This window comes from Calliphora vicina, chromosome 4 (assembly GCF_958450345.1).
Source record: "Calliphora vicina chromosome 4, idCalVici1.1, whole genome shotgun sequence".
NCBI lineage: Eukaryota > Metazoa > Arthropoda > Insecta > Diptera > Calliphoridae > Calliphora > Calliphora vicina.
Window position 1 is genome coordinate 70,383,050 of NC_088783.1, and position 26,169 is coordinate 70,409,218.

General features: G+C 31.0%; 1 protein-coding gene across 1 annotated transcript in view; it reads left to right on the forward strand.

Annotated features, from left to right (window-relative positions):
* Tob (Transducer of ERBB2) overlaps window positions 1-25,829 on the forward strand; it is a 69,647-nt gene extending 43,818 nt beyond the window's left edge. The window contains exons 2-5 of the mRNA XM_065507496.1: window positions 20,482-21,198; window positions 21,587-21,763; window positions 21,837-22,192; window positions 24,689-25,829. Of these exons, the coding sequence (XP_065363568.1) occupies window positions 21,046-21,198; window positions 21,587-21,763; window positions 21,837-22,192; window positions 24,689-25,640 (1,638 nt within the window). The 5' untranslated portion in view covers window positions 20,482-21,045 and the 3' untranslated portion in view covers window positions 25,641-25,829. The remainder of the gene's footprint in view (window positions 1-20,481; window positions 21,199-21,586; window positions 21,764-21,836; window positions 22,193-24,688) is intronic.
* Window positions 25,830-26,169: the final 340 nt, after the last annotated feature.

Consider the following 26,169-nt stretch of genomic DNA (forward strand, 5'->3'; position numbering starts at 1 on the left):
TTTAAATTTAAATTTTAAAGCACTTTGTCCGCTCCCAGTTTCTTCAGAGATCGAAAATCATATAATCCGCCATTTATTTCAATGATCTGGAAATAAAAAAGCTACCACTTAGCAAATCAAACCCGGATGATGGAAGATTCAAGAAATCTCTTCTTTATGCCGATCTGTGAGATCTCACATTGCAGTTATATCTTGAGCTTATTTCTCTAAAGACAGATTCTACATTGATCTAATGGCATATGCGGAAATATACAATCATTTAATTTGAAATTCTTTGTACTTGAATAACTCTTAGGCTAGGTTTACACCATGATTTTCACAACGTCGTTTTTTCTTAATTCCCTTTTGAAGTTGCTTCCAAAATCATGTTGCGTTTATACGATGAATTTTGGTTTCATGTCTTTTTTTGCAGCCAGGGTTGATTTTTATTGTTTAATCGGTTAATCTTCTTTATTAAACTTCAAAATGAGGAAAAGAATAAAACGGAACAAGAAGAAATGAAATTAGTATAAAGAGAAATCTGAAAAAAGACACGAAAAACACAAATCGAGCCTATTTGTTTACCCCCCAAGCTTCTCTACACCGCTCGCCAACAAACAAAAAGAGACGTTGCAAAAGCAACGTTGTAAAAATTATCATGTAAACGCAGTGTTACTGTAGTTTTGGATATAAAAAATATGTACATTATGTTGCAAATCAGGACTGTTTGATGGAAGATTTTCTAATTATTTCTTTATTGCTCAAGAAGCAATAAAGAAACACTTAAAATTCGGGATTTTTTCAAATTTTCAGTTTTTATTTTGAAACTTTTGTACAATTCAAAATACTGACCATTGTTAGCTATGACCTTTTCCCATCTGACAACATATGGATTTAGAGTCAAAAGAACTGCTCATCTTTTGAGGCCTTGAACGAATCTAGCCAATATCTTAAAATCTGTTCCAAAGTGAAGCGTACATCAGAGAGAGCGTTATGTATCGATCGAAACAAATATTAGTCGGACAGGGCAAGGTCTGGACTATAAAGCGGGTGAGGTAAAACCCTTCAAGCTCTTTATTCTCAATAGTTTTTAAGAGGTATTGCAACGAGCGTTGTCATGATGTAATATTACGGTTTCATGTCTGGCCCCATATTCTGGGCGTTTTTTCCGCCAATGCTCGCTTCAAACCAATTAGTTGCATTTCGTACAGGTTTCCTGTGATAGTCTTGTCAGCAGCTCCTAATAGAAAGGACCCTTTTGCTCCCACCAAATACAGAGAATTACTTGAGCGCCATAATTATTTGGCTTTGGTGTCGATTCAGCTGGTCGGCCGGGCTTCACATACGATCGCTTACGCTTCGGGTTATCGAAATGGATCCATTTTCCATTGCAATGATTCGGTGCTAAAATGATTTTCTTTTATAGCTTTAAAGCAGCATTTCAGACAAACAAAATCGTCTTTCAAGGTCTCTCGGCTTCAATTCGTATGCTACCCAATTTCCCTGCTTTTGGATGAATACTGCTGCAGCAGTATTCTGCAGCATGCCCGCAAACGTTTTGAAATTGCTGCTTGAGTAGCTCCCAATGATTTTGCAAAGTCTTGTTGAGTTTGACAACAAGCTTCAAGAAGTAATGCCTCCAATTATTAGACTTTAACCTTTTTTGGCTGGCCTAGACGATATTTGTCTTCTGTGTCAAAATCACCACTTCTGAATCGCACAAACCATCTCTCGTACATTGAAACCAATGAGCAATCGGTGTGTTTCCGTGGCACGTTTTATTCAAATTAAAGAAATACAGCAAAACTTCCCGCATATGACACTTTGTTGCTACAAAATTCGACATTTTCGAAGCAAAAAAAGTTATTTACACTAAAATGTTCAATAACTAAGTGAGAATAAATGACAGATATGTACCCTTAAAAATGACATATAAGTTATTAAAAACAATAACCGCGTTCAAAAGATACGCCATCTATTGTAAATCCAGAATTTTTAAGTCATACACCCAAAATTTTTCGTAGAAAATATAATTCAAAATGAATTAGATTTTTTTAGTTACAATAGAGTTGCTATTTTTAAAGAGATTTTAACAGATTCTATAACCAAAGGGACTTTTTAATAAGTCCTTTTTATAATGGTACTTTTTTCTAATATTAATGATTTTTATAGAAAATTTGCAAAATTTGTAATTCATCTTTATGGAACAAAATATTTTTCCAATTACTTAGTACGATATAAAAGTACTTTTTTCCAAATAGAACTTTTTAACAAAAATTACTTTTGCAAAAAAAGTACTTTTTATAACTATTATTTTTTTAAAAAAATTTAACGAAACATTTATAAAAAATTCTTTTTTATTTAATTGTTTTTCTTACATGGTAATTTTTTTTCCTAAATTAATAGTTTTTATAGAAATTTTACAAGAAGTTTCACGAAAGTTCCCATAGAACATACTTTTTTTTAATAAAGTTCTTTTTCCATTAGAGTATTTTTTATCCTTTTATTTCATTTAGCTTAAATGCAAATGTCTCCATCATAACATTTGCATTATTTGACACAAAATTGTTTTATTTTTAATAAGTAACAGACTTAAGGAAAACAGAAAAAATCAATTTAAACAAACAAAATTTTCAATCTGATTTCTACTTCGTTAAATATCAAACTTTGGGTAATAAAACAAAGATTACTTTACTTTTCAGCAGCAACCTAAATCTGTTCAAACGAACAAATTCAATTACTCTTACCACCAAATAAATATATGAACCAACAAAACACATAGTAATAAGAACAAATTTTCAATTCAAAGTCTAATAAAAAATTCTTATCAATAATATGTTAATCCATTTTAATGAATTAAAATAAAACCCAGCTAAATGTATCAATCAATGAGCAAGCTCACACCTCTATCACCAGATGTCTTCTTAAAATACCCTTGACCTAATTTCAGCCAAGTAACGGTTTGAGTGGATGGATATCATTATTAGCATTATCATTGTTTGATGATGACTGACGACTATGATGATGATGATGAAACCACTTAATTTCTTTTTCAACACAATTTATTTTTAGTACTCTCCATCACAGTGTTCTATGGTTAGAGGGGGTGGGGAGGTTTGGGGAAGTAAAAGTAACCAAATAAAAATTCTTATCAAATTATCATGGTACCCAGAAGGCAGATTACGATTATATACTTTTTTTGTTCCACCTTCCCCTTCTACTAGCTACATAAACATAAATAGCTTACAACCCCCTTCCTTTGCTTTTATGTATAAAAATAGAAATAACCAGGAAAAATCTTGTCTTTTTTTTTGTTTTTTTCATTTCCTTTTTCTAAATATTGTTTCTATACAATGAGTATTTTTTCATTTCTATATTCATGTCAATGTTAAATGAAACTAAATGAAATCCCACCAGTTTAAGTTTGGTTTATTTAGTTTGGTTGGCTGGTTTGATGGCTTTGTTGGATGGTAGGTTGGTTGGTTGGTTGGTGCAACCCTATTATTTGCTCATTGTATTTATTAAGATGTTGTTTTTTCTTCAGTTTTTATTTTCCTACAGCTCTGGCGTTGATAAAATAAGTATCATAAATTCTATTTGTTTTATTATCTGTAGAGATGAAAACAAAGATAGTGATACATAATAAATAGTAAGTAGATACAGGCTGTTAAAGATAAATTTGTATTAATCAGGAAGACTTTTGTGATGGCTACACGAAAAATATAGTTATACTGAGATTTGCTGCCACACGAGCCAATCACACGATCTTTGGAATACAATTCTGATCACCAAAACGAGAGAATACACGATCGGTTGTCATGATGGAATATTACGGTTTTATGTCTGGACGCATATTCTGGGAGTTTTTCCGCTAATGCTCTCTTCGAACCATTCAGTTTGGTACAGGTTCTTTGTGATAATCTGGTCAGATTTCAGCAGCTCATAATAGATAGAACCCTTTTGCTCTCACCAAATACAGAGAATTACATGAGCGCCATGAATATTTGGCTTTGGTGTCGATTCGGCTGGTTGGCCGGGCTTTACATACGATCTCTTACGCTCCGGGTTATCGAAATAGATCCATTTTCCATTGCAATTAATGATTTGGTGCTAAAATGATTTTCTTTTTATAGCGTCAAACTTCATTTCGGACATGCAAAATCGTCTTTCAAGGTCTGTCGGCTTCAATTCATATGGTACCCAATTTCCCTGCTTTTGAATGAATCCTGCTGTTCGCAAACATTTTGAAATTGCTGCTTGAGTTGCCAATGCTTTTGCAAGCTCTGGTTGAGTTTGACAACAATCTTCATGTCTTCAAAGTTTTTGGCTGGTCTGGGCGATCTTTGCCTTTCGTTTCAAATCACCACCATCTATCATGTCTGAGGTGCCCTATTTCGAGACCATACAGTGCAGCTAATGAGTGTTCTACTGTATGGTTCATCGTCAAAATATAAACTGGAATAGCTCTGTTATGAATAGATGAAATTTCATGTCAATGGGATCAGCCAGTTAGAAATGGCAGATTTATTTCCACAACATCTTGATTCTGCCCCATTGTGCAGTGTAACAAGGTCGACCAAGTCCAAGCAGAACATTTTTTAGAATGAAATAAATTAAACAACTTGTTCTGGCTTCGCTGGGTAGCGCTTATCCGAAATTTTAAATTTTACATGACTCTGGCTGAATTTGACCGATGGCATGGGCTATGTTGGCTTTGAGAGCCGCTGGGCTTTGTGGCTTTTTCGCATAGACCTGCGACTTAAGAAAACCCCCACAACAAAAAGTCTAACAATCTTGGACCATGCCCTTAATCGCTCGTGCAGAATGACATGAGCTGTGTGGGACGTAGCGCCGTCATTAATTCAGGCCAAAATAAGTTGGTCTGGCGCTCGCCATTGACTTTGATGTCCTGGCCAACTGCGTTCTCAAAGAAATATGGTCGCATGACGTCGCCAGCCCAAAATTCACACCAAACATTGACTTTTTTGGGATGCATTGGACCCTCATGGATCTCTTGTGGGTTAGTATCGTCCCAAATTCGACAATTTTGTTTGTTGACGTACCCATTCATCCAGAAATTGGCCTAATCGACCGCTTTCAAGTGCCAAAGTTCGGAAGTCCCTATTAGGAAGACCCTTTATTATTCTTGCCGTCAAACTTTCTAATTCCAAAGTCTTTTTACCACTGTTAACCCAAAACAAGGCAAAACTTCTATTTACTTTTTATCTGCTCCGGTTAGACGGATGGTTTAATAAGCGGCATAAAAAGGGGGTGGTTAACTGGTTAACAACGGTTAGTTAGAAAATTATTGTATGTATGTAAGCTATACATGTGAAAGTAAGTGTGTCTGTATGTATATATTTCCAGCACTGACAATAAATGTGTTAGCGTTTGTTAAGCTTTAAGTGTAATTGAAAAGGTTGTCAACCGTGTTTATGTCGGGTATTGTGGAAACAACAACAAAAATAAAGTACTGTTATATGTCATTTATGATATTCTTAAGTTTGAAGATGCTGCTGCTATATTCCGAGAATTCTCGTTTGGCATTGTGTTGATAATGGGGTGGTTGGCTGGCTGGCTGTTAAGTTATGTAGCTTGATTTGGAATGTTTTTATCTTATTATCTTTTCACCATGACATTTAACTAGACAAACGAAAAAAAATAAACAGTTAAATGCACTATGGGAAGGGGAATACACATTCTTAAATACATATATAACAGCAGAGGTTTTTTACTCTTAAAGATTATTTCAACTTTCTTTTTATGAAAGATTTATTTTTATATAGAACTTTTTCCCTTTTCACCCCACTGTTTTAATGGCAATCATAGTCACTCGAATCATATTCAATTGCTTGAAAGCAAGTACATACTAGCAAAATAAAGAAGAAAAAAAAAACATAAACAATAGCGAAAAACAAAGATGGAGGAGCGAAGGAATAACAACAACAACAACATCAATAAGATGAAAAACAATAACGGAAATTGCCAACAACTAGAAATGATGACAATCATTGAAACTTTGAAGCTTAATAAAATTGTTGTATATCAAGTATTTTTGTTTTTGTAACAAAAGTAATAACAACAAAAACCAAACACTAACAACATCATGTAGTACATACTTACAGTACATAAACCAAGGATGGGAAATCTAATACTATGGTACTTTTATTAAACCGTTTTTGGTAGCGAATGTAAATAACAAAAATTACAAAAAGGAAATTAGGAAATTCCTTTAGAATTAAAAATAGTGATAAATAAATTTAGCAAATATGTAAGATATTAGAAATTTTAATACATTTGGCTTAAAATAAATATTAGTTTTCAGTCCAAAATAATATATTTTACCTATTTTAGTTATTGTTTCAATCATACTTAATGAATATGACAAAAAACTCGATTAAATACTCTTAGTTAAGAAGATAAAGTTTCGTTAAGTTTTTTAAAAGCATAAAAATACGATTTTTCTTTATAATCCGAAAAGTTGTATCTAAGTTAAATATCTACAAAGAATTTTTTTTTGTGGCAAATTCAATTAGAAAAATAAAGTTTCTTTAAGTTTTTTAATTGTCTAAAATAAGATATTATCCCTGTTTTAGTTATGGTTTCAATCATACTTAACGAATATGACCAAATCTCCGATTAAGAGCTTTTAGTTAAGAAGATAGTGTTTCGTTAAGTTCTTTTAAATTTTCAAAAATGTTAAATTTCTCCTTAATTGGAAACAACAATAGCTTAGTTAAATAATTATGAACCCATTATATTTTTAGTGAGTGCAGTTCAAAAAATAAAGTTTCGTTAAGTTTTTTTAAATTGTTCAAAATAAGAAACTTTTGCAGTTTTTGTTAAAGCCTGAATTAAAGTAAACGAATATTGCAAAATTTTCATCTAAATGCTATTGGTTTGTCAGATAAAGACCCGTTAAGTTTTTTAAATGGTCCAAAATAAGAAGTTTTTCCGGTTATGGTTAGAACATTAATTACAATATACAAATATATCAAAATTTTACTTCAAATGTTTTTGGTTTGAAATATAAAGTTTCGTTAAGTTTTTAAAATTGTTCTAAATAAAAAAATTTTCCAGTTTTAGTTATAGCTGTAATTACACCAAACGAATATGACAAAATTTCGGTTTAAATGCTTTTGGTTGGTGAGATAAAGTTTCGTTAAGTTTTTTAAAATTCCAAAAATTTTAAATTTCTTAAAAATTAGAACCTATATTATCTATGTTAAACAAATATAGAAAAATTTTATTTATAGTAAGTCAGGTTAAAAAAATAAACTTTCGTTAAGTTTTTTTAAATTGTCCAAAATAAGAAATTTATGTTAAAATTTTAATTTTAGTGTTTTTGTTTTGAAAGATAAAGTTTCGTTAAGTTCTTTAAATTGTCCAAAATAAAAAATGTTTCCAATTTTGGTTATAGCCTTAATTGCACTAAACGAATATGGCAAAATTTCAATTTAAACGCTTTTGGTTGGTCAGATAAAGTTTCGTTAAGTTTTTCAAAGTTCCAAAAATTTTAAATTTCTTTAGAATTAGAAACCATGTACATTATTTTAAACAAATATGATCAACTTTTATTTCTAGTAAGTCAGATTAAAAAAGTAAAGTTTCGTTAAGTTTTTTAAATTGTTCAAAATAAGAAATTTTTCCAATTTTAGTTATAACCATAATTACATTAAACGAATATGGTAAAATTTGCATTTAAATGCTTTTGGTTTGTCAGATAAAGTTTCGTTAAGTTTTCTCAAGTTCCAAAAATTTTAAATTTCTTTAGAATTAGCAACTATGTTATCTAAGTTAAACAAATATGAAAAAAAATTATTTCTAGTCAGTCCGGTTTAAAAAATAAAGTTTCGTTAAGTTTTCTAAATACTCCAAAATAAAATATTTTGGCAGTTTTAATCATAGTCTTAATAGTACTTAACGAATAGAAAAAAATCTTCTTTTAAAAGTTTTTGGTTTGTCAGATAAAGTTTCGTTAAGTTTTTTTAAACTTCCAAAAATTTTAAATTTCTTTTTAATTTGAAACTCTAAGTAAAGCAAATATGAAAATATATATTTTCAAGTAAACCCTTTTCCTAAAATAAAGTTTCGTTAAGTTAAAAAAATTTTAAAAATGGGATATTTTCAGCAGAGGCCTTAATTAAATACTTTTGTTTAAAAAAAACTTGTTTCACATCATTTAAAAAACGATGGATATGTAAAGATACACAAATATCTCATAGCTACTTTTCCACCCCTGTTATTAACACAACTACTAAACTAAAATGTCAAAACTAAACAGAAATACTCACACATACATTCGTTCATACAAACTTTGACACACTCCCCAACCAAAAAACTAACAACAACAGGAAGTAGAACGAACAGTTTATATAAAAGTGTGTATATAGCTCAATATATTGCAGTAGTTAAATAGTTAAAGTTGTTTTGTTTCCCTGCCTTTTTCCCCCATTTTTATAGACTTTCTGCACTAAATTGATATTTTTACTACTATACTAAAACTAAAGAGATTTTAAACTCTTAATCATTATAAAATAATGTTTAAAAAAATCGTTATTTAAAGGAAAACTAAAATTTCATAGAATATTTCTATTTTAGCTATTCTTTCAAAATCATGTGACTTTTATCTTAAATATTTTCTTTATTTTTGTATACAAGTTTCAATTACTCTTAAATGTCATTATTTCAAATCATTTTTATTGTTCTTTTTTTCATTTTTGGCATTAAAAAAAGGAACATTTAAATTGCTGCCAAAATATTTTTGCATAAATTGTGTTTTTTTTTTCTTTCAGTTTATTTTTATATATTTTTATCATGCATGATTTGTTTTGTCTTTGTTTCCGATTTTATAAGAACAATTAGTAACACATACATATATATTTAACTAAATAATGAATGGCATATTGAAAACTACTATGTTTTTAAATATTTATTTATTTAGAAATGTTGAAAATATTTAAAAATTTATTATTTTTGACATGTCAGTTTTTCAATATTACTTTAAAGTCTTTTGTATTTGTTTACAAAATCATCTAAAACATTTAATAGTATTATTAAATAAATAAGCACCTTTCAACACAATGACACATAGTACATATTGTACATTTGAAAAGAATTTCAATTAATGTTCAAGGATTTTCCTGTCAGGTGACACAGTGGGAACGTTTGCAAAAGAAAATCATTTGGCTCAATAGAAAAATTATGCAAACGATAAATAAGTTATTGAATATAAAATGAATTGTGCCAACATTTTGACTTCTTTATACAAATTCCAAGTTTTTTTAGCTCCTTACTTATTCAAAATTTTAAATCCTTAAGATAATTTGAAAAATTTTGAATTCTGAAAGAAATTATTTATACGCCATTTTGTTTTTTTTAATTAATTTTTCCCATTTAAACTGATTAACAAAAGTAAAAAAAACTTTACACTACATTATTTCCTAAGTTACATATTGGCAAAATTAAGCTTAATTTAAAAAACCCCAACACAACATTTTCGTTTCCTAAACGACAATTAAAAACTACAAGCCACACACGTGTTATAAACATATGTATCAGCATGTTATTTCTATGGCTTACATTTACCTAATACGACAATAATTAAACTGTATATAATGTATTTGTTCTCTTTAGTAATTGTTTTAGTTCTTTTTTTATACCTAAATCAGCATAAATATGGCTACAAATTGGATCATACTATATTCAAGGTTAAAAAAGGGGTAACCTTTAAAACACAGCAGCAACAGCGACCACTGACAACAACAACAAAAAAAAAGAAAACAAACAACACACATACTCGTACTACATACATACACTCATTTATAGAAGACAACAAAATGTTATAATAATGCAGCAACAACAACAACAAAAAACAATAACAATGGCTGAGCAACAACAAAAACAAAAAGCACAACTAAATAGTGCTAATAACTTTTACAATGAGCAAGAAAAATAAGCAGAGGAAGAAAAAGAAAAGAACTGTAACAAAAACAAAAAAAAAGAAAGAAAAGAACTAATAAAACAAAAGCCAAAAACATTGAATAAACTAGAACAGCTGACAGTGCATTTGTGTTGTGCTTACATTTACATAGAAATGCATTTAAAGAAACTTACATATTTATATTATATATACAAGCTTATGAAATTCCCAGCAGTTCTGGGAATGGTACCCGAACCTCAGTAATTCGTTTCATAGGCAAACAGTCTTTAAAGTTAATTTCAATGTGGGACACAAGGCTAATATCAAGTAACATTTAAGGAAAAATTATAAAATAAGTTTAATTATTTTATAATCATATTTATTAAAGTAACTCATTAAAATATAAACAGAAAATTACTCGAACCAAATTCTTACAAAAATTGTGAAGAATTCATTTTAACAAATTTTTTCTCAGATACAGTGGTATTTTTCCCATGAACCATGGAAGCGTATAAGTAATATTGATTAATCATAGCAAGTATACCCAAGATTTATTAACTGGGAAACCGGAAATTTGCTCTAAAAAAGTGTTTATGTCCATAAAATATTTAATTTTAAAAAATATGTTCTAGAAAACAAAATCTATTGCTGTATGACTTAAAAATGCCGTATTTTTTTAAAATGTTTAGCTTTTATTTTTAAACATTTGTACAATGTAAATCTATTCAAACTATTGGCCATTGTTAGCTATGATCGTTTCCCATCATTCTGGCAACATATGAATGCCGAACCCAAAGAACTGCTCATCTTTTGAGGCCAAGAATGAATCAAGCCAATTTCGGATACTCTGTTCTGAAGTGAAGCAAATCCCACAGAACGTTCTACATCGATCGAAACAAATATAAGTCGGGGGAGACCCCCTTATAGACCGAACCCAACCACTTCTTCGGACCCAACCACTTCGGCTTATCGTAATGGTTTCAGTTTTCATCGCAAGTAATGATTCAGTGCAAGTCTTTCAAGGTCTTTTGGCTTCAATTCGTATGATACCCAATTTCCCTGCTTTTGGATGAATCCCGCTTCTCTCAAACGTTTTGAAATTGCTGCTTGAGTATCTCCCAATGATTTTTCAAGCTCTTGTTGAATTTTACAACAGTCTTCATGGAGTAACTGTTAAATCATTCGATCACCGAAACGGCAGAGTACACAACCAGAAAATGTCTCATGTTGTAATTAAATTGTTTTAATGTCTTGTTGAAACCACATGTCGACCACATTAATATTAGAAAGAATTGTCGCGATATCGAGCACCAGTCACTACTTGACCAGCCTCATTTTCGAAGTAGTATGGTCCAATGGTAACTCCATCCCAAAATAGGCATCAAACAGTTGTAGATGCATTTGGTTTTTGACAATCACATGTAGGTTCTCCGAAACCCAAATACTACAATATTGTCGATAACCAAATCCATCAAAGTCAAAAAATTATCCTAAGCCTTGATTTTTCTCGAAAAATCAGCATCCACTTGTTAATCTTCAATATTCCATTCAAATGACTCTATTTGTACATAGTACACGAACGGCTTGTTTTTGGACGACCAGTGTGTTTAGCATCACCTATTAATCCTATCTTGATGAATTTTCTAATTACTTTCTTCACAGTTTTGTAGAAAATTTTCGAACTGTGATCGTTCATCTTTCATTATTGTTTAGCAATTAAAACGCGTTTTTGTCTCTTGTAGTTCCTTTTTTTCACTAACTATGAACTGTCAGCTGTCAAACTGTTTTTTGGATTCACAACACTTTACTGCACAAATGACCGAAAATTCAAATCTTAGGCCTACATAATGATACCTTGTTGCAGATTGCAAAGGAAGACTAAGTTATATCTAACTATGCGATAGTTAACTACTGATGAAATGGCTCTGCAATGGATTACTTATATTGATAAGTAGTTACTTCCTAAATATAAAACAAGTTTAACCCTCTAACCGGCCAATTTTATTTTGAGGTAAAAAAATATGCCAGATTATTGTTTGAATAAAAAAAAAATACGTTGGAATAAAAAAAAAACAAAAGACAAGTACACGTTCATATTTATCACAATAAGTAAATTGTTTGTCTCTTTACACATATTTACCGTTATAACGGGAGAAATAAGTAAATAAAGCAGCATTACATACATTTAACATACCCCGCCTAAAGGCAGCATTGCCGGTTAGAGGGTTAAACTGATTACCTAGCAGTGCTGGCTAAGAGTCTCAAACTAGTAACTTTACCTATCATTACCAACAGAGAAGTCAATCCACCCCAGATATATTACCGAGACCAACCTCCGCATTTCAAAAAGACACTTAGTGGTAATTGACTCTCCAATAGACTACTTCTATTGGTGGCTAAAATAACTACATCCCAAAGGTAGTAGAAACAAGTTCTAAGTGACCAAACCATAGATGACTTAAAGACACTAAAGTGTCAATTGATGTCACGCTACATTACCTGGGATATATAAAGTAACCAATTAACTTCCCTCTGTGAAAAACACTACATAAAAGGCATGCATTGTCTTCTCTGGTAGTCAACGCGGAATTTCTGGGTACAGTCAGAAGATTACTTTTGAAAAGGGACAATTGACATGAAGCTTGATTACCAGAGATATGTAAAGTAACCAATGGACTTATATTTAATTATCCAAGGACACATACGTGTCGAATGGCTTAAAATACTTTCTAAAGTTTAAATTAAGTATAATCGGAGATTAGTGTCGACACTAAAGTGACTATTGCCTTATGCTTTTTTATGCATTTTTGTATTATAAACGACACCTAAGTGTCAAATGGCTAAAAAAAAATATGTAAATTGGAATCAGTTAAGTCATTAGAGCAAAATACTGTTTTAAAATGAATAAAAATATTCACATTATTTTTTCTAACACTTAATTTTAGTTCTATATTAAGATATATAGTTAGTGCTAGCTTCAAGGTAAGTGTTTTAAAAAAAAAACAAGTAAGGAAGTATGGTCGGTCAAGCCCGAACATATAATACCCTACACTAAGTAAAAGAGCAAAAACATTTTTCTTTTAAAATTTCAATAATTTATATTTTTGAGTGATTTTCGGAAGTGGGCCTATATGGGGGCTATGACCAATTATGGACCGATCACCATGAAATTAGGTAGTGTGATTTATGTCTATATTAAAGTTAACTATGTTGAATTTTGTGTGTATACCAAAATGTTTAAGCGAATTATGCACGTTAAAGTGATTTTCGGAAGCGGGTCTATATGGGAGCTATGACTAATTATGGACCGATCGTAACAAAATTTGGTGACATGAATTTTGTGTATATAAAACTTATTTGGAGCGGAATTTGTGGAGATACATATATAAATTAAACATTTATGACCGATAAAGTCCAATTTCGGAGGGACATTTGTATGGGGGCTAGGTGAAATAATGGACCGATTTCAGCCAGTTTCAATAGGGTTGGTCCTTGAGCCGAAAAAATGATATGTACCAAATTTTATCGAAATATCTTCAAAATTGCGACCTGTACTCTGCGCACAAGGTTTACATGGACAGCCAGCCAGCCAGCCGACTAGACGGACGGACGGACGGACATCGTTTAATCGACTCCGAAAGTGATTCTATACTTTAAGGTGGGTGTTAGACTAATATTTTTGGGCGTTACAAACATCTGCACAAACTCATTATACCCTCCCCACTATGGTGGTGTAGGGTATAAAAAGGGATACGAACAAACTTTAACCACTATTATTGTCACAATTTTATCCAAATCTGAATATCCTTAGAAGTTTTAATAATATTAATCACCTTAATAGTTCATTTAAGAAATTATAATTTCAATTTACCGTTTAGGTTATTATAACCGAATCAATTGATAATCGATCTAAATTGCCGAATTTTTCTGTTTTAACTGAAATATTTTAGTTGGGATAACAAAAATCCTGACTGACTTTTTATAGTTAGGCGAAAAATCTATGGATATAGTCGAATCATTCTATTGCCAACAAATCATAATAAATCTGTTTTATCGGTACAGAAATAATACTGTAACTTTAAGAAGAAAACTTGTCTTTAAAATATGTGTACCAAAGTCATATCTCAGATAGTTAAAATATGGCTCATGGTATCCTATAGGGAAAACTTTAAGACAAAAACTGTTGAATTATTGAAATTCAAAGGTACATTTTGAATCTCTGGTACTTATTTTTGATAATATGAGAAGTACATTTTCCATGAAAGAAGCAAAACATTTGACATTTTCCTTGGATCATTAGTCTGCCATTTACAATTAATTTTGACATATCAAAATAATTACATTAATTTTTTTAAGTTTATAAATTCTCAAACTTGACATACAAAAACTATAAATAATAATAAAAATACGAAAAAAAATATATAAGCATGTGATTTATGACACAAATATGCCATAAATATTTTACTTATACTCGTTTATACATAAATATATATGCAGATTCCTATTTATTTATACAATACAAAAATTGCTTTAATTATTTCATTTTTAATTTATTTTTGTTGTTAACAGAGTAAAAGAATTGCAGCAAATGCATTTGACACTTGATTTACTAAATGTCTGACTCACATTTAATATATAACATAGAGATGCCAGTTAATTTTAAACTGTAATTAGTGTATTCATTATCTTTTGGTTCTTCAGAAAATAATCAGAATTATTTAATGTTCAAATTCATCTATCATTTATAATTAAAATTTGTGAAAGAATATAACTATGTATGTATGTATGTATATAATTTATAATTATATTATGGATCCTTATAGTTTATATAACGATGAGCGGATGTTTGTTTAATTTAAATTTCCGAATGACCCAGATATCTGAAGCACCCATATCAATATAGCAGATATACATTCAAGAATTTTGTTATTGAAACTACTAAAATTCTCGGTAATAATAGTCCTCTTGGGGTTTTTGAAATGTTAATCTAAACATATATATTCTGAATGAAGTCAAAATAAAAATTTTCAAATTGAAAGATATTTAACTTTCAATCTCTTGAAAGGTTTGAGTTTCAACATAGTCTCCTTTGAACTCTTACACTTTGTCACATTTTTGTATCCCTTTCAATAAATGAGATTTGTCATCAAAATGGGTATTTGTTTGTGCCATTGCTTCTTTGGGAAACCAGAAATAGTCACTCCGGGGAATACGGCTTATTATTGAGCAATTCTTAGCCTAATTCATGAATTTTTGCCATGCAAACTGCACATGTGTGCACTCTTGCATTGTCCTGGTGAAAAAAAATGTATTTTCATGGCCAGATGTGGTCGATTTTTTATAAAATCCTCATTTCGCCATTGATTGTTTTACCCTTTTGAAGGATGTCATCCCAAAAAACGGTCGCCATGACTTTATTGGCAGACAAACCCACCTTGGCCTTCTTTGGTTCCGATTCACCCCCTGAAACCCACTGTTTTGACTGCTGTTTGGTCTCTGGTGTGTTGGATCCAAGTTTCGTGCGCGGTTACGAAACATTACTGCGAAGTTGTCACACGATTGCGTTTGTGGTCGATTGTGAGGAAATGCGGCAACCATCATGCGGAAAGCTTTCTCATAACCAAGTGATCATTCAAAATTGAAACCACTGAGTCTCTCGGACTATCAATCTACGATCGGCCAACATCATATCGTGAATTGTTTCAATTGTTTCAGGTGTAGAGAACTTAACTGGGCATCCAGAACTTTTGGCATCTTCCATGCTTGTACGACCATTTAAATTGATGGTGCAGAGTTCCCATTGTATTTATCAAGCTTAGCCTTGGTTTGAGAGATGGTTTTTTCCGAAATCAATTTTTTTACATTTTCTTCTCAAGTCTGGCTATCAACCATAAACTATATGACACAGCTTGTTCAAATTTTGACAGGAGTCAACTGACAGATGCAGTGTTGACATTTCAGTTAAAACTCAAAAAGTCACGGACTTATTGACCCGTCCTCGAATCGTTAACTCCCGAGTGAAATTTATTATTATCAAAAATTTCAAAATTTCCCTTTACACAATCTGATATATGAATATTCTTACATTTAAGTATACAATCTGGCAACGATCTGTTTCATAAACAAAGAACAGTGGTGAGTGGCCAACATTGTAGGAAAATTTAAATTTCATGTCTATTTTTATTTTAATTTTAAAAGCGCGCCAATATAATCTATAGATTTTAAACCAAATGCAGCAAAAAAATTCGAAATTTATTTAAATAAATTTAAATGCAAAATGAAAAAATAGTTCTGGTTTTATGAAATCAAATGCAGACAGAGTTCAATGCCAAAAATTTCTTAATAAAATTAAACAACGTTTTATTGTTTAGCTAAATATTTAGTTATTTATAATACATAATTGTTAATGTTTCTTTTTAAGGTTTTTATTTCAAAACAACAAACAAACAAATCATAAGAAAGTGAATGTTTTGTTTTTTTTCTAATTTTGTTGTCTTTCTTTGATTTTCTAGTTTTGTATTTAAAATTCAGCCAACATTTTACCATATTACATCATACAATATGTAAGTGTTTTTGGCAAGAAAAAATATGGTATTTTTATCATTCTTTTTTACTTTTATTTGTTTAAATGAAATTGAAATTAAATTGAATTGAAATGAAATCATGAAAAGTGAAAATTGTTTAACCAAAAAAAAAATATACAAAAAAACGTTTGAACATTTTCAAATGCCTGCCTGGTCATGTCTATTTTGATGTTATTTTTATTTTTGTTGTTGTTTAGGTATTTGTTGGACATGTTCTAAAACTTTGTTAATTTTTGTAGTTGTTATTGCTTCCAACAAAAATTTGTTATTGTTGTTGTAAACAAAAATTATTACAAAACACTATTTGCTACCTACCAACTTTTATAGTCAACATTTAGTGTTCGATCGTGCGGAAGTTTTGTAAATTGATTTTAAAACGTGTGCTGCTGCTGTCAATATGTTTGTTTAAGTAAATATGTGTGTCAGTGTAAGAGTTTTTCCAAAGGTGTGTTTATGTGTATATAGGTTTCAAATTGAATTTTTGTGCCATTTTTTTATTTTTTTTTTTGCAAAACTAATTAATTTACAATATGCCATAAATCGTTTTAAAAAAAACACTTGAAATCTATAATATAAATTTTGTAAATATTTGTTTACTTTATAAAGAAATAGATTTTCAGAGAAATGTGAAATTCTATAGTAAACAATTTGAATTCTAGGTCGAAAAACTAATGATTGAGAAATTTTAATTCGAAATTTATTGAGTGTTTGACTCTAAAAGTTCGTGACAAAATATCTCCTACGTGGTTTGAAAAGTCGCTAGTATAACTGTTAAATCTAGTTATTTGGATTTGAAATCAGTTTTATTTTTCAATTTTAAATGCTTTAAATGTCAAGCAAAGTTTCCAAGGCACAAGAAATATACAAATTTGTTTCATAGTAGATACATATTCCTTTCAGCTGTTACAACATTTTAAATCTACTGCAGTGGTCGGCATTAAGAGAACATGAAACATGGATTATAATAACATGTTATGTACTTTATTTCATTGTTGTAATCTGACCAGCTATTGATTGTGATTTTTATTTCTTATTTGATAACTTTTATGAATTTCATTTGAAATGTAGATAAACGATCATGTTCAACCACTATGAATGCGACTACTGATCTACTATTCCTTTCTCACATACCAAATATATAAAATTAAAAAAAAACAAGTAAGAGAGCTATATTCGGCTGTGCCGAATCTTATATACCCTTCACCAAATTATACTTCAAAATACAAATTTTAAATTTTTTTTCAAAAGAGTTTTTTTTAATTTTTTTTTAAATTTATTTATTTTTTAATTAAAAAAAAAATTTTTTTGGTTTTTTAAATTTTTTTTTTGCTGATTTTAAATAGTAAACTTCTCGAAAGCATATCTGACAGAATTATTGAAGATTTGGATCCCGAAAATTTGGTTTTCAGAAAATTGATTTCAACAGACAGACAGACAGACAGACGGACATGGCTTAATCGCCTCCGCTATCTATAAGGATTCATTATATTGTGGTCGGAAAATTATATTGTGGAAATTACTAACGGAATGACAAACTAATATATGTATAAAATTATTGGGTGTACGACTTAAAAATCCGGAATGGCGTATCTTTTGAACGAGGTTTTTGTTTTTAATAACTTGTATGTAATATTGAATGGAACATATCTGTCATTTATTATCACTTAGTTATTGAACATTATAGTATATAAAAATAAGTTTTTGCACCGAATCAATACTTGCGATGAAAGATGGATACATTACGATAACCCGAAACGTAAGAGATCGTATGTGAAGCCCGGCCAACGTGCCGAATCGACACCAAAGCCAAATTCATAATTTTATTTCGAGAACTATTTGCGTATATTTTTTTGTTTCTTTGATTCTATTACTCTTGTTCACAGTGTCGTTAAAAAAAGAATTCAGTTTCAAAAAGTTTTTGCTTGAAATTTTTGACTTTCCTTTCCTTAGAACCACTCTAGAAGTAGTTCTTTCAACAAAGTTTTTTGTCCGTTTCGAGAACAATTTTACACAATTTATTTGTTTCTTTGATTATATAATCGATTCCTGAATTTATTCGGAAATAAATTTAATAGTTCCACAACTAATTATATAATGTATACTTATAGCCAGTACTCGTTCTTGTTTGAGATTAAAACTTATGAGTTTTGAGTGAAATTGCCGGCTTTATTACCATTATTATAAAGATTCTGAAACCGTTTTTTTATCCATGATTTTTGTTCAAAATTGTAATCTTCGGAACAAGTTCTAGGGAAACTTTACATAGCCTAATAATATTCGTAGAACTAGTTCAGAAACCAAAGAGATTTTTTCCACAAAATTATTCGGCTATTAGCCGTTTCTAAGCCGATTGGTTTTATTCTCTGTTCAATTTTGGCCAGGAAAGTGATAAGACATTGCGCTATCTTAGATACAAATTTAATTTAAAGAAAATTTTTAGTGTAAAAAAGCTTAGCTTATTGAACAGACGCAAACAAAATATTGAGCCCTATTTAAAGCATCAAAATTTTACATACCTAAAAAAGATATTGAGGGATTGGATCCCTATGTAAGTTGATATATTGATGTTCATTTATCCATATATTGGTTAAAATTAAATTTCCATAATCTCCAGATATCACACGGTTCTAAATCTTGTATTAAACATACGTTGGAGAACTTTGATATTGAATATCAACAAAATCAATCCATAAATATCTTAGATACGAGAAATAGAACTCGATTGACTCGGTTTTTCAATCTGTTTAGTTGACAATAACACATGAAGCATATTTTTCACCAAAATTATTTCCTACAACTTCTAAATATCCTGAAATTTAAAGCTCTGATTGATTGATTTAAGCGTTAAATCGAAGTATATACACAAGTTATTCGCACATGAAACCCAGAAATATTTAGTTGAGTCCTCCAAAGTTTATTCAAATTTTTGGGCTTTGATTTTTTTAACACAGAGCTGTTTTGTATCTTAGGGATATAATTGTCAATGAACGAAGCTTCTAATAGAAGATTCGACGAGATAAACGCTTGCGCTCTCGGTCGGCTTAAGACTAATTATGGGTACATAAATGCAAAGGATGCTATCCGGGGAGATGAATTTGTTGGCTCTATAAGCTAAGGCTAGCTAATTAATACAATCCGTCGAGATAAATGCTTCGCTCTCGACCAATTATAGATAAATATAGCTATGGATGCGATCTGAGGAAATCAATTCTTCCGCTACCGTCGGCTAACTACAACTTATTGGCTGTGACTAGCAAAAGAGTACAATCAGATGCTTCGGTTCTCGGTCGACTTACGACTAATTGCTGGTAAATATAGCTTATGGATGCAATCCGAGGAGATAAATTATTCAGCTTTCATCGGCTAACTACAACTTATTGGCTATGACTAGCTAATGAGAACAATCCGACGAGATAAATGATTGGGCTCTTGTTACCCGAGAGCAAAGTATAACTAGATGGGGCCTTCGATTCATGCTTGCTTTGTTCATGTTTTCGTTATATATCTTATATTAAAATTCACATAAACTGTTTGGGAATTATTAACAAAAATATTAGTACGAGTATATTTTTGTTAGACGAAATTTTGTATAGTATTAATTTTGTATTTTATCAATCATAGGTTCTTTTATCTCTTTGACCTGTTGGGACACATATTTCCTGGTCTAACTGAATTTTGGAAGTTCAATTCCTATAATTTTGAATAGATTTAAGTTTCTTTCCAACTAACAAAACAACCGATTTTAGGAATTCAAAGGGTTATTAATGTTTCTGTGATATTTTATATTTCTGTATTAAACTAAATTAAGTTTTTGTATTAAACTAAATCAAATATTTCTTGGCTCGGGATTCGAATGCCATAAATTTCATAAAAACATAACTATACAAAATAAAAAATCCTTATAGACAATTTGAACTATGACATTTATAAAAAAAATTATTTTAAATTTTAATTTGAAACTAATGTTATTTTGCTTTCTCGTCTTTATCTTTACAGATCACTAATTATACAACAACTACGTATAAAATATAATATTTTATCCCACAAAACAAAACAAAAAAAGCAGAAAATATTCCAAATCAACATCTCACAAGTAGAATCTAGAAAACAGAAACAGAAAAGACAAAACGTTGCCAAAGAAAGAATATAAAACATCAACATCAAAACTACATACAACAACAACAACTGCAAGAAAAAGAAAATAAATTTTAAAAATTCAAGCAGAATTTTACAAAAATTTTAAGAAAAAAATACATCAGAAATCTACGAAACTATTACAACATACTACGCTTATAAATTGTATAGTCACACTGTCAAACAGATAGACCGGCAGTCAGTCAGTCAGTCATTCAGTCATATTAAAAATAATATAAATATTTTTACATCACTAAACTAAACTTACACCAATCTCCCTCCCTCCCTCCCTCTATCTTTAATAGAGAATTTAATGTAATTAGAACAGAAATCAATTGCGACAACTAAATACTTCAGCATCATTTGATAGTGAGTGATAATTATTTTATTAACAACAACAGCAACAACGACAAAACCACAACAAAAATGCATATTGAAATACAAGTTGCATTAAATTTCGTCATTTCATATTTGTACAATAAACTGCCCAGGAGGCGTGTCAATATATTCGGTGAAGAGTTGGAAAAAGCATGGAGAGATAAATTCCAAGGACATTGGTATCCTGAAAAGCCCTTTAAGGTAAGTCTAAAAAGAAACATACATTTTTTTCCACAACAAAATTACGAATTTTTGTTGCCTGTACCAAAATTGTGTAAGAACAACTAAGAAATTTGGTTCAAACTTTCAATGATATTAAAATTAGTGGTCACAACAAATAATTATGTTCCAAACATAGCAATTATATGGATTGTGTTATTAAATATTATTGTTAATCAAGGAGTTTAGTTTCATCAACAGAATTATTTCATTGTGGTTACCAAATGTTTGAATTCCGATTAAATGGTGATATTTTGTATAAATACGGCTGCCAATCTTTATAAAGGCAACTTAAATTCGTGATATATAGTTAAATTTAACGATTTATTAAAATTTCTTGTTATTAATTTATCTTCCTAATTTACTACAGGGCTCTGCATTTCGTTGCCTTAAAACAGGCGATCCCATTGATTCCGTTTTAGAGCGTGCCGCACGCGAGAGTGGTGTTCCCATCTCAGATATTTTAGAAAATCTTCCAAATGAACTATCTGTTTGGGTGGATCCCGGTGAGGTGTCCTATCGCATTGGGGAAAAGGGCTGCGTTAAGGTATGTACTAAAAACTCTCACATTTCCAAATACAATAGAATGTCTGTTTTTAATATTATATTTTTGTTTCCAGATTCTCTATTCTGAGAATAGCGACAATCAAGAAGATAACTCCTCCGCCGATGGTGAGGTTAACAAAACATTTAATCCCGAGGCTCAGTGCTTTCGTCCCATCGATGCCGTTAACACCAGCATGAATAATTTGAGTTTAAGTCCTAAGACTTCGCCCCTGGCTGGCTCATCGCCACTGTCGGCTTCCTCGAATTCACCTACCTATAAGGGTAGCCCTAATCCGGTGGCAGCGGCTGTGCTAACTGGCGGTACGTTTTTGCAGCGCTCGCAAGCGCCATTGACCTTCACCACGGCCACCTTTGCTCAAACGAAATTTGGTTCGACCAAATTGAAAACCAACTCCAAAAGAACTAATAAGTAAGTAGATTTTTATTTATTATTGTGTATTGGAAAAAAAAAATTGGGATTTACAGAGGAAATTTGAATAAAAAAAACACAAATTTTAAAGAAATGAAATTTATATGTGGACGTAGGAAAACCGATAAAACTTGAACAGATGTCGATTTTTCTATATGTCTGGTTGAAATAGGTTTTCCAAAGATCCTAGATTATCTAAGGACCTACATGAGATATCAAATAACATGAGAATATCGGCCCATATATATCTGAGGTATAAGCCCGCGACAACCTCAATTTTTTAACCAACATAAAACTTAACTTTGTGAAGCTCTCAATAACGCATAGACTTAAAAACACTAAAATCTGTCAGAAATACTTTCTGAATTGTCGGTATTGAAAGAATCATCCAAATAAATGGTCGAATAAAAATAATACGTTTTTTCGGTTCTAGTAAAATTTGTCATTTCGCATTCTAATTTTTATTGGGTGTGTGAAGCGTAGAATAGATAGAGCGTTCTGCATCGATCGAAGCAAATAGTAGTGTGGACTATAAAGCGGGTGAGGCAAAACCTCCCAACCACTTCTTTCTAATTACTTTTTAACAGGTTTTCCAACATGTGCCCGAGCGTTGTCATGATGGAAAATACGGTTTCATGTCTGGCCTCATATTCTGGGAGTTTTTCGACCAATGCTTGCTTCCAATGAATCATTTGGGTTCGGTACAGTCAGATTTCAGCAACTCATAATAAATAATACACTTCTGCTCCCACAAAATACAGATAATTATCTTAGCGCCTTGGATATTTGGCTTTGGTGTCGATTCGGCTGGTTGGTCGGACTTCACATACGATCTCTTACGCTTCGGGTTATAGTAATGGATCCATTTTTCATGGCAAGTAATGATTCGATGCAAAACTGGCTTTCTTTTATAGCATTCAAGCTGCATTACAGACATACAAAATCGTCTTTCAGGGTCTCTCAGCTTCAATTCGTATGGTACCCAATTCCACGCTTTTGGATGAATCCTGCTCTCGCAACCGTTTTGAAATTGAGTAGCTCTCAATGATTTTGCAAACTCTTGTTGACTTTCACAACAATCTTCATGGAGTATTGCCTCCAATTCTTGGTCTTCAAACTTTTATGTCAGGCCTAGACGATCTTTGTCTACCCCACTTCTGAACCGCACAAACCATCTCTCGTACGTTGAAACCATAAGCTTTGGTGAGCAATCGGTGTGCTTCAGCGCGACTTTTTATACCCTTCACCTTCGGGAAGACCATAGTAAGTTGAACCGACCATAGTAAGTTGTACCTACAATGGGTCGAAATCGTAAAAAATATTTTTTAACCCGAATTTTTTTTCCACTAAAATTTTTTTTTGCTAATTATTTAAAATAAATGATGAAAAAAACAAAAAAAAATATTTTTTAAAATTGAAAAAAAAAACAATTCGAAATTTTTTTTTCCAAAAAATTAAAAAAAAACAACTGGAAAAAAATAAATTTTGTTTACCTAAAAATTTGTATTTTGTAGTATAATTTGGTGAAGGGTATATAAGATTCGGCACATCCGAATATAGCTCTCTTACTTGTTTCAAATTAAAGAAGTAAAGCAAAACTTCCTGCATATGACGCTTTGTTGGCAGAAAGTTCGACATTTTTGATAATGTTCAATAGCTTTGTGAGAATAAATGACAGATATTACCTTTCAAAATTACATATAAGTTATTAAAAACAAAAACCGAGTTCAAAAGATTAGCCATCTATTGTAAATCCCGCATTTTAGTCATACACTTATTACCTCTAATAGTTCTTTAAGCAATGATTTTCAATTGAATCCTCGGAACTAGTTATGCAGATACTTCAATGAAATAAAACATCACTTCTTCAAACGCTACTAGAACTAGTTCTTTCAACATTGGTTTTTGTTCGAAATTATCTGAATGAAACAAGTTCCAAAAACGGGTTAAGGACTTTTATTGTTTCTCAGACTTTCTGAATGTTAGGTATTAAAAGAATCATTCAAATCGATCTGGAATTAAAGAATGTCAGCCATTCATTCCATAAATCCATTCATCGTTTAATGATATTATGTATTGAATTTAAATTAATGAAAACTTGAATAATTCAATAAGGAATTAGTTCTATAATGAATGAATTCTTAAAGGAATGAATTCAATAGGTTTGGAGTACTAAGGAATTAAGACAACGTATTTATTCGTGCTGAATGGTTTTATGGAATTGTTAAGAGAATTTTGTAGCACAATATTATTCCACAGAAAGGGTTCTAGTAGTGGAGGGTATATCACAAGTTATTAAAAAATGTTATTAAATAATAGGAAGAGCTTAGGATTATACTCGTTCTTGCACTACTAATTTTACATCAGGTTCTAAAAATTATTAATCTTTAACTACATATAATACATATTTTTAAAATAAAAGAAAAGAAATAGATTTTTCCAAAAATTTTATTAATCTTTTCTTAAAATTAAATTTTTTTTTTCTCCTCCTAACAGCACTTCATATCGCATGTCCCCCACTGAATTCTCCAACTACATAAAACAACGTGCCATGCAGCAGCAACAAATTCATCACGGACACGGTCACTCGCCCAATGGTGGCAGTGGACAGCCTGGTAATCACTTTGGACCCATCGGCCCCGTCTCACCAGCTCGATCTTTGTCGCCAAATCCCCTCTCACTGGGTTTGGGACAGAATGGCACTGGAGCGAATGGAGATCCCTTCTATTTTCCCAACATGGCTATGGGCATGTATCCACAGTTCAACAATCATCATCGCAATTTGTTCGATACACATTTTCATGCTGACAACAATGGTTTGTATGGTCATGGTAATAATGGGGTGGGTCATGGTAAATTTAACAACTATCTGGAACCACATGGTTTCTATGGCATGGGTGGTGGCAATCAACATATGCCACATCAGCAGCCGCAACCACAATCTCCCATTGCCATGAATGGTCAACAGCAGCAGCAACAACAGCATCAAATTGCTGTGGGCTCATCAGCTACTGGTAATATGAAAAATTCAAATGAAAATATAAGTAATACTAGTGTTAATGGCAAGGAGAATGCGGGCAACAATAATAATAATGCCAATATAACGGTCACTGTGACCAATGGCACTGTTAATGGCTCGGACATCAGCAATGGCGGAGTTAGTCCTGTACCTTCAACAGGCTCGGCTGCTGCTGCTAATGCCGCCAACACAGCTGCCAATAATGCTGCAAATAGTGAAAGACAAAGTGCCGCTAATGCTGTGGCTGCTGTAGCAGCAGCTACCGTTGCAGCTGCTGCTTCTTCCTCCACAGCTAATAGCAATAATTCTCAAGATTCAGCTAACAATGCTGCTACAGCTGCTGCATCCAACTCGAAATTGATTGATGGTCTCAATTCATTCTATTCCAATAACACTGGCTCCTATCAGCAATTATTAGTTGCCAATTAAAAATCACTTTTACACTCACAAAAACAAAGAGTCCTTTAAACCAAAACAACAAAAAAACATAAAATAATAATATTAATAATTCAAATTAAAAATGACACTGAAAATTCACGATCTACAAACAAAAAAAAGTAAAAAGTAATTAATTATTTTAAACCAAATATCTCTCAAATAGAGTCTATAATACAAAAACTAAAAACCTAAAGAATATAATATGTATATGTAATTTACAACAAAACAAAAAGTTATTAATAATAATTAATTACAAGTAATTAAAAACAAAAGAAAAAAACTAAAGTACATTTAATATAAATATACAATACATATATATTTTTTTAAACGCTTAAAATTTAAAACAAATTAAGAAAAAGATAAACACCTTAGTTTAAACAAGGACTTAATTTAAAAACTTTGTATAAGATGTGCAAATCATTATTACAAAATATTTGAATAACTCTTTTTTATTTTTACGTTTATACATAAATTTTTTTTATTTTGTAACTAGTTGTAATTTTCTTTTTAGATCATTAAT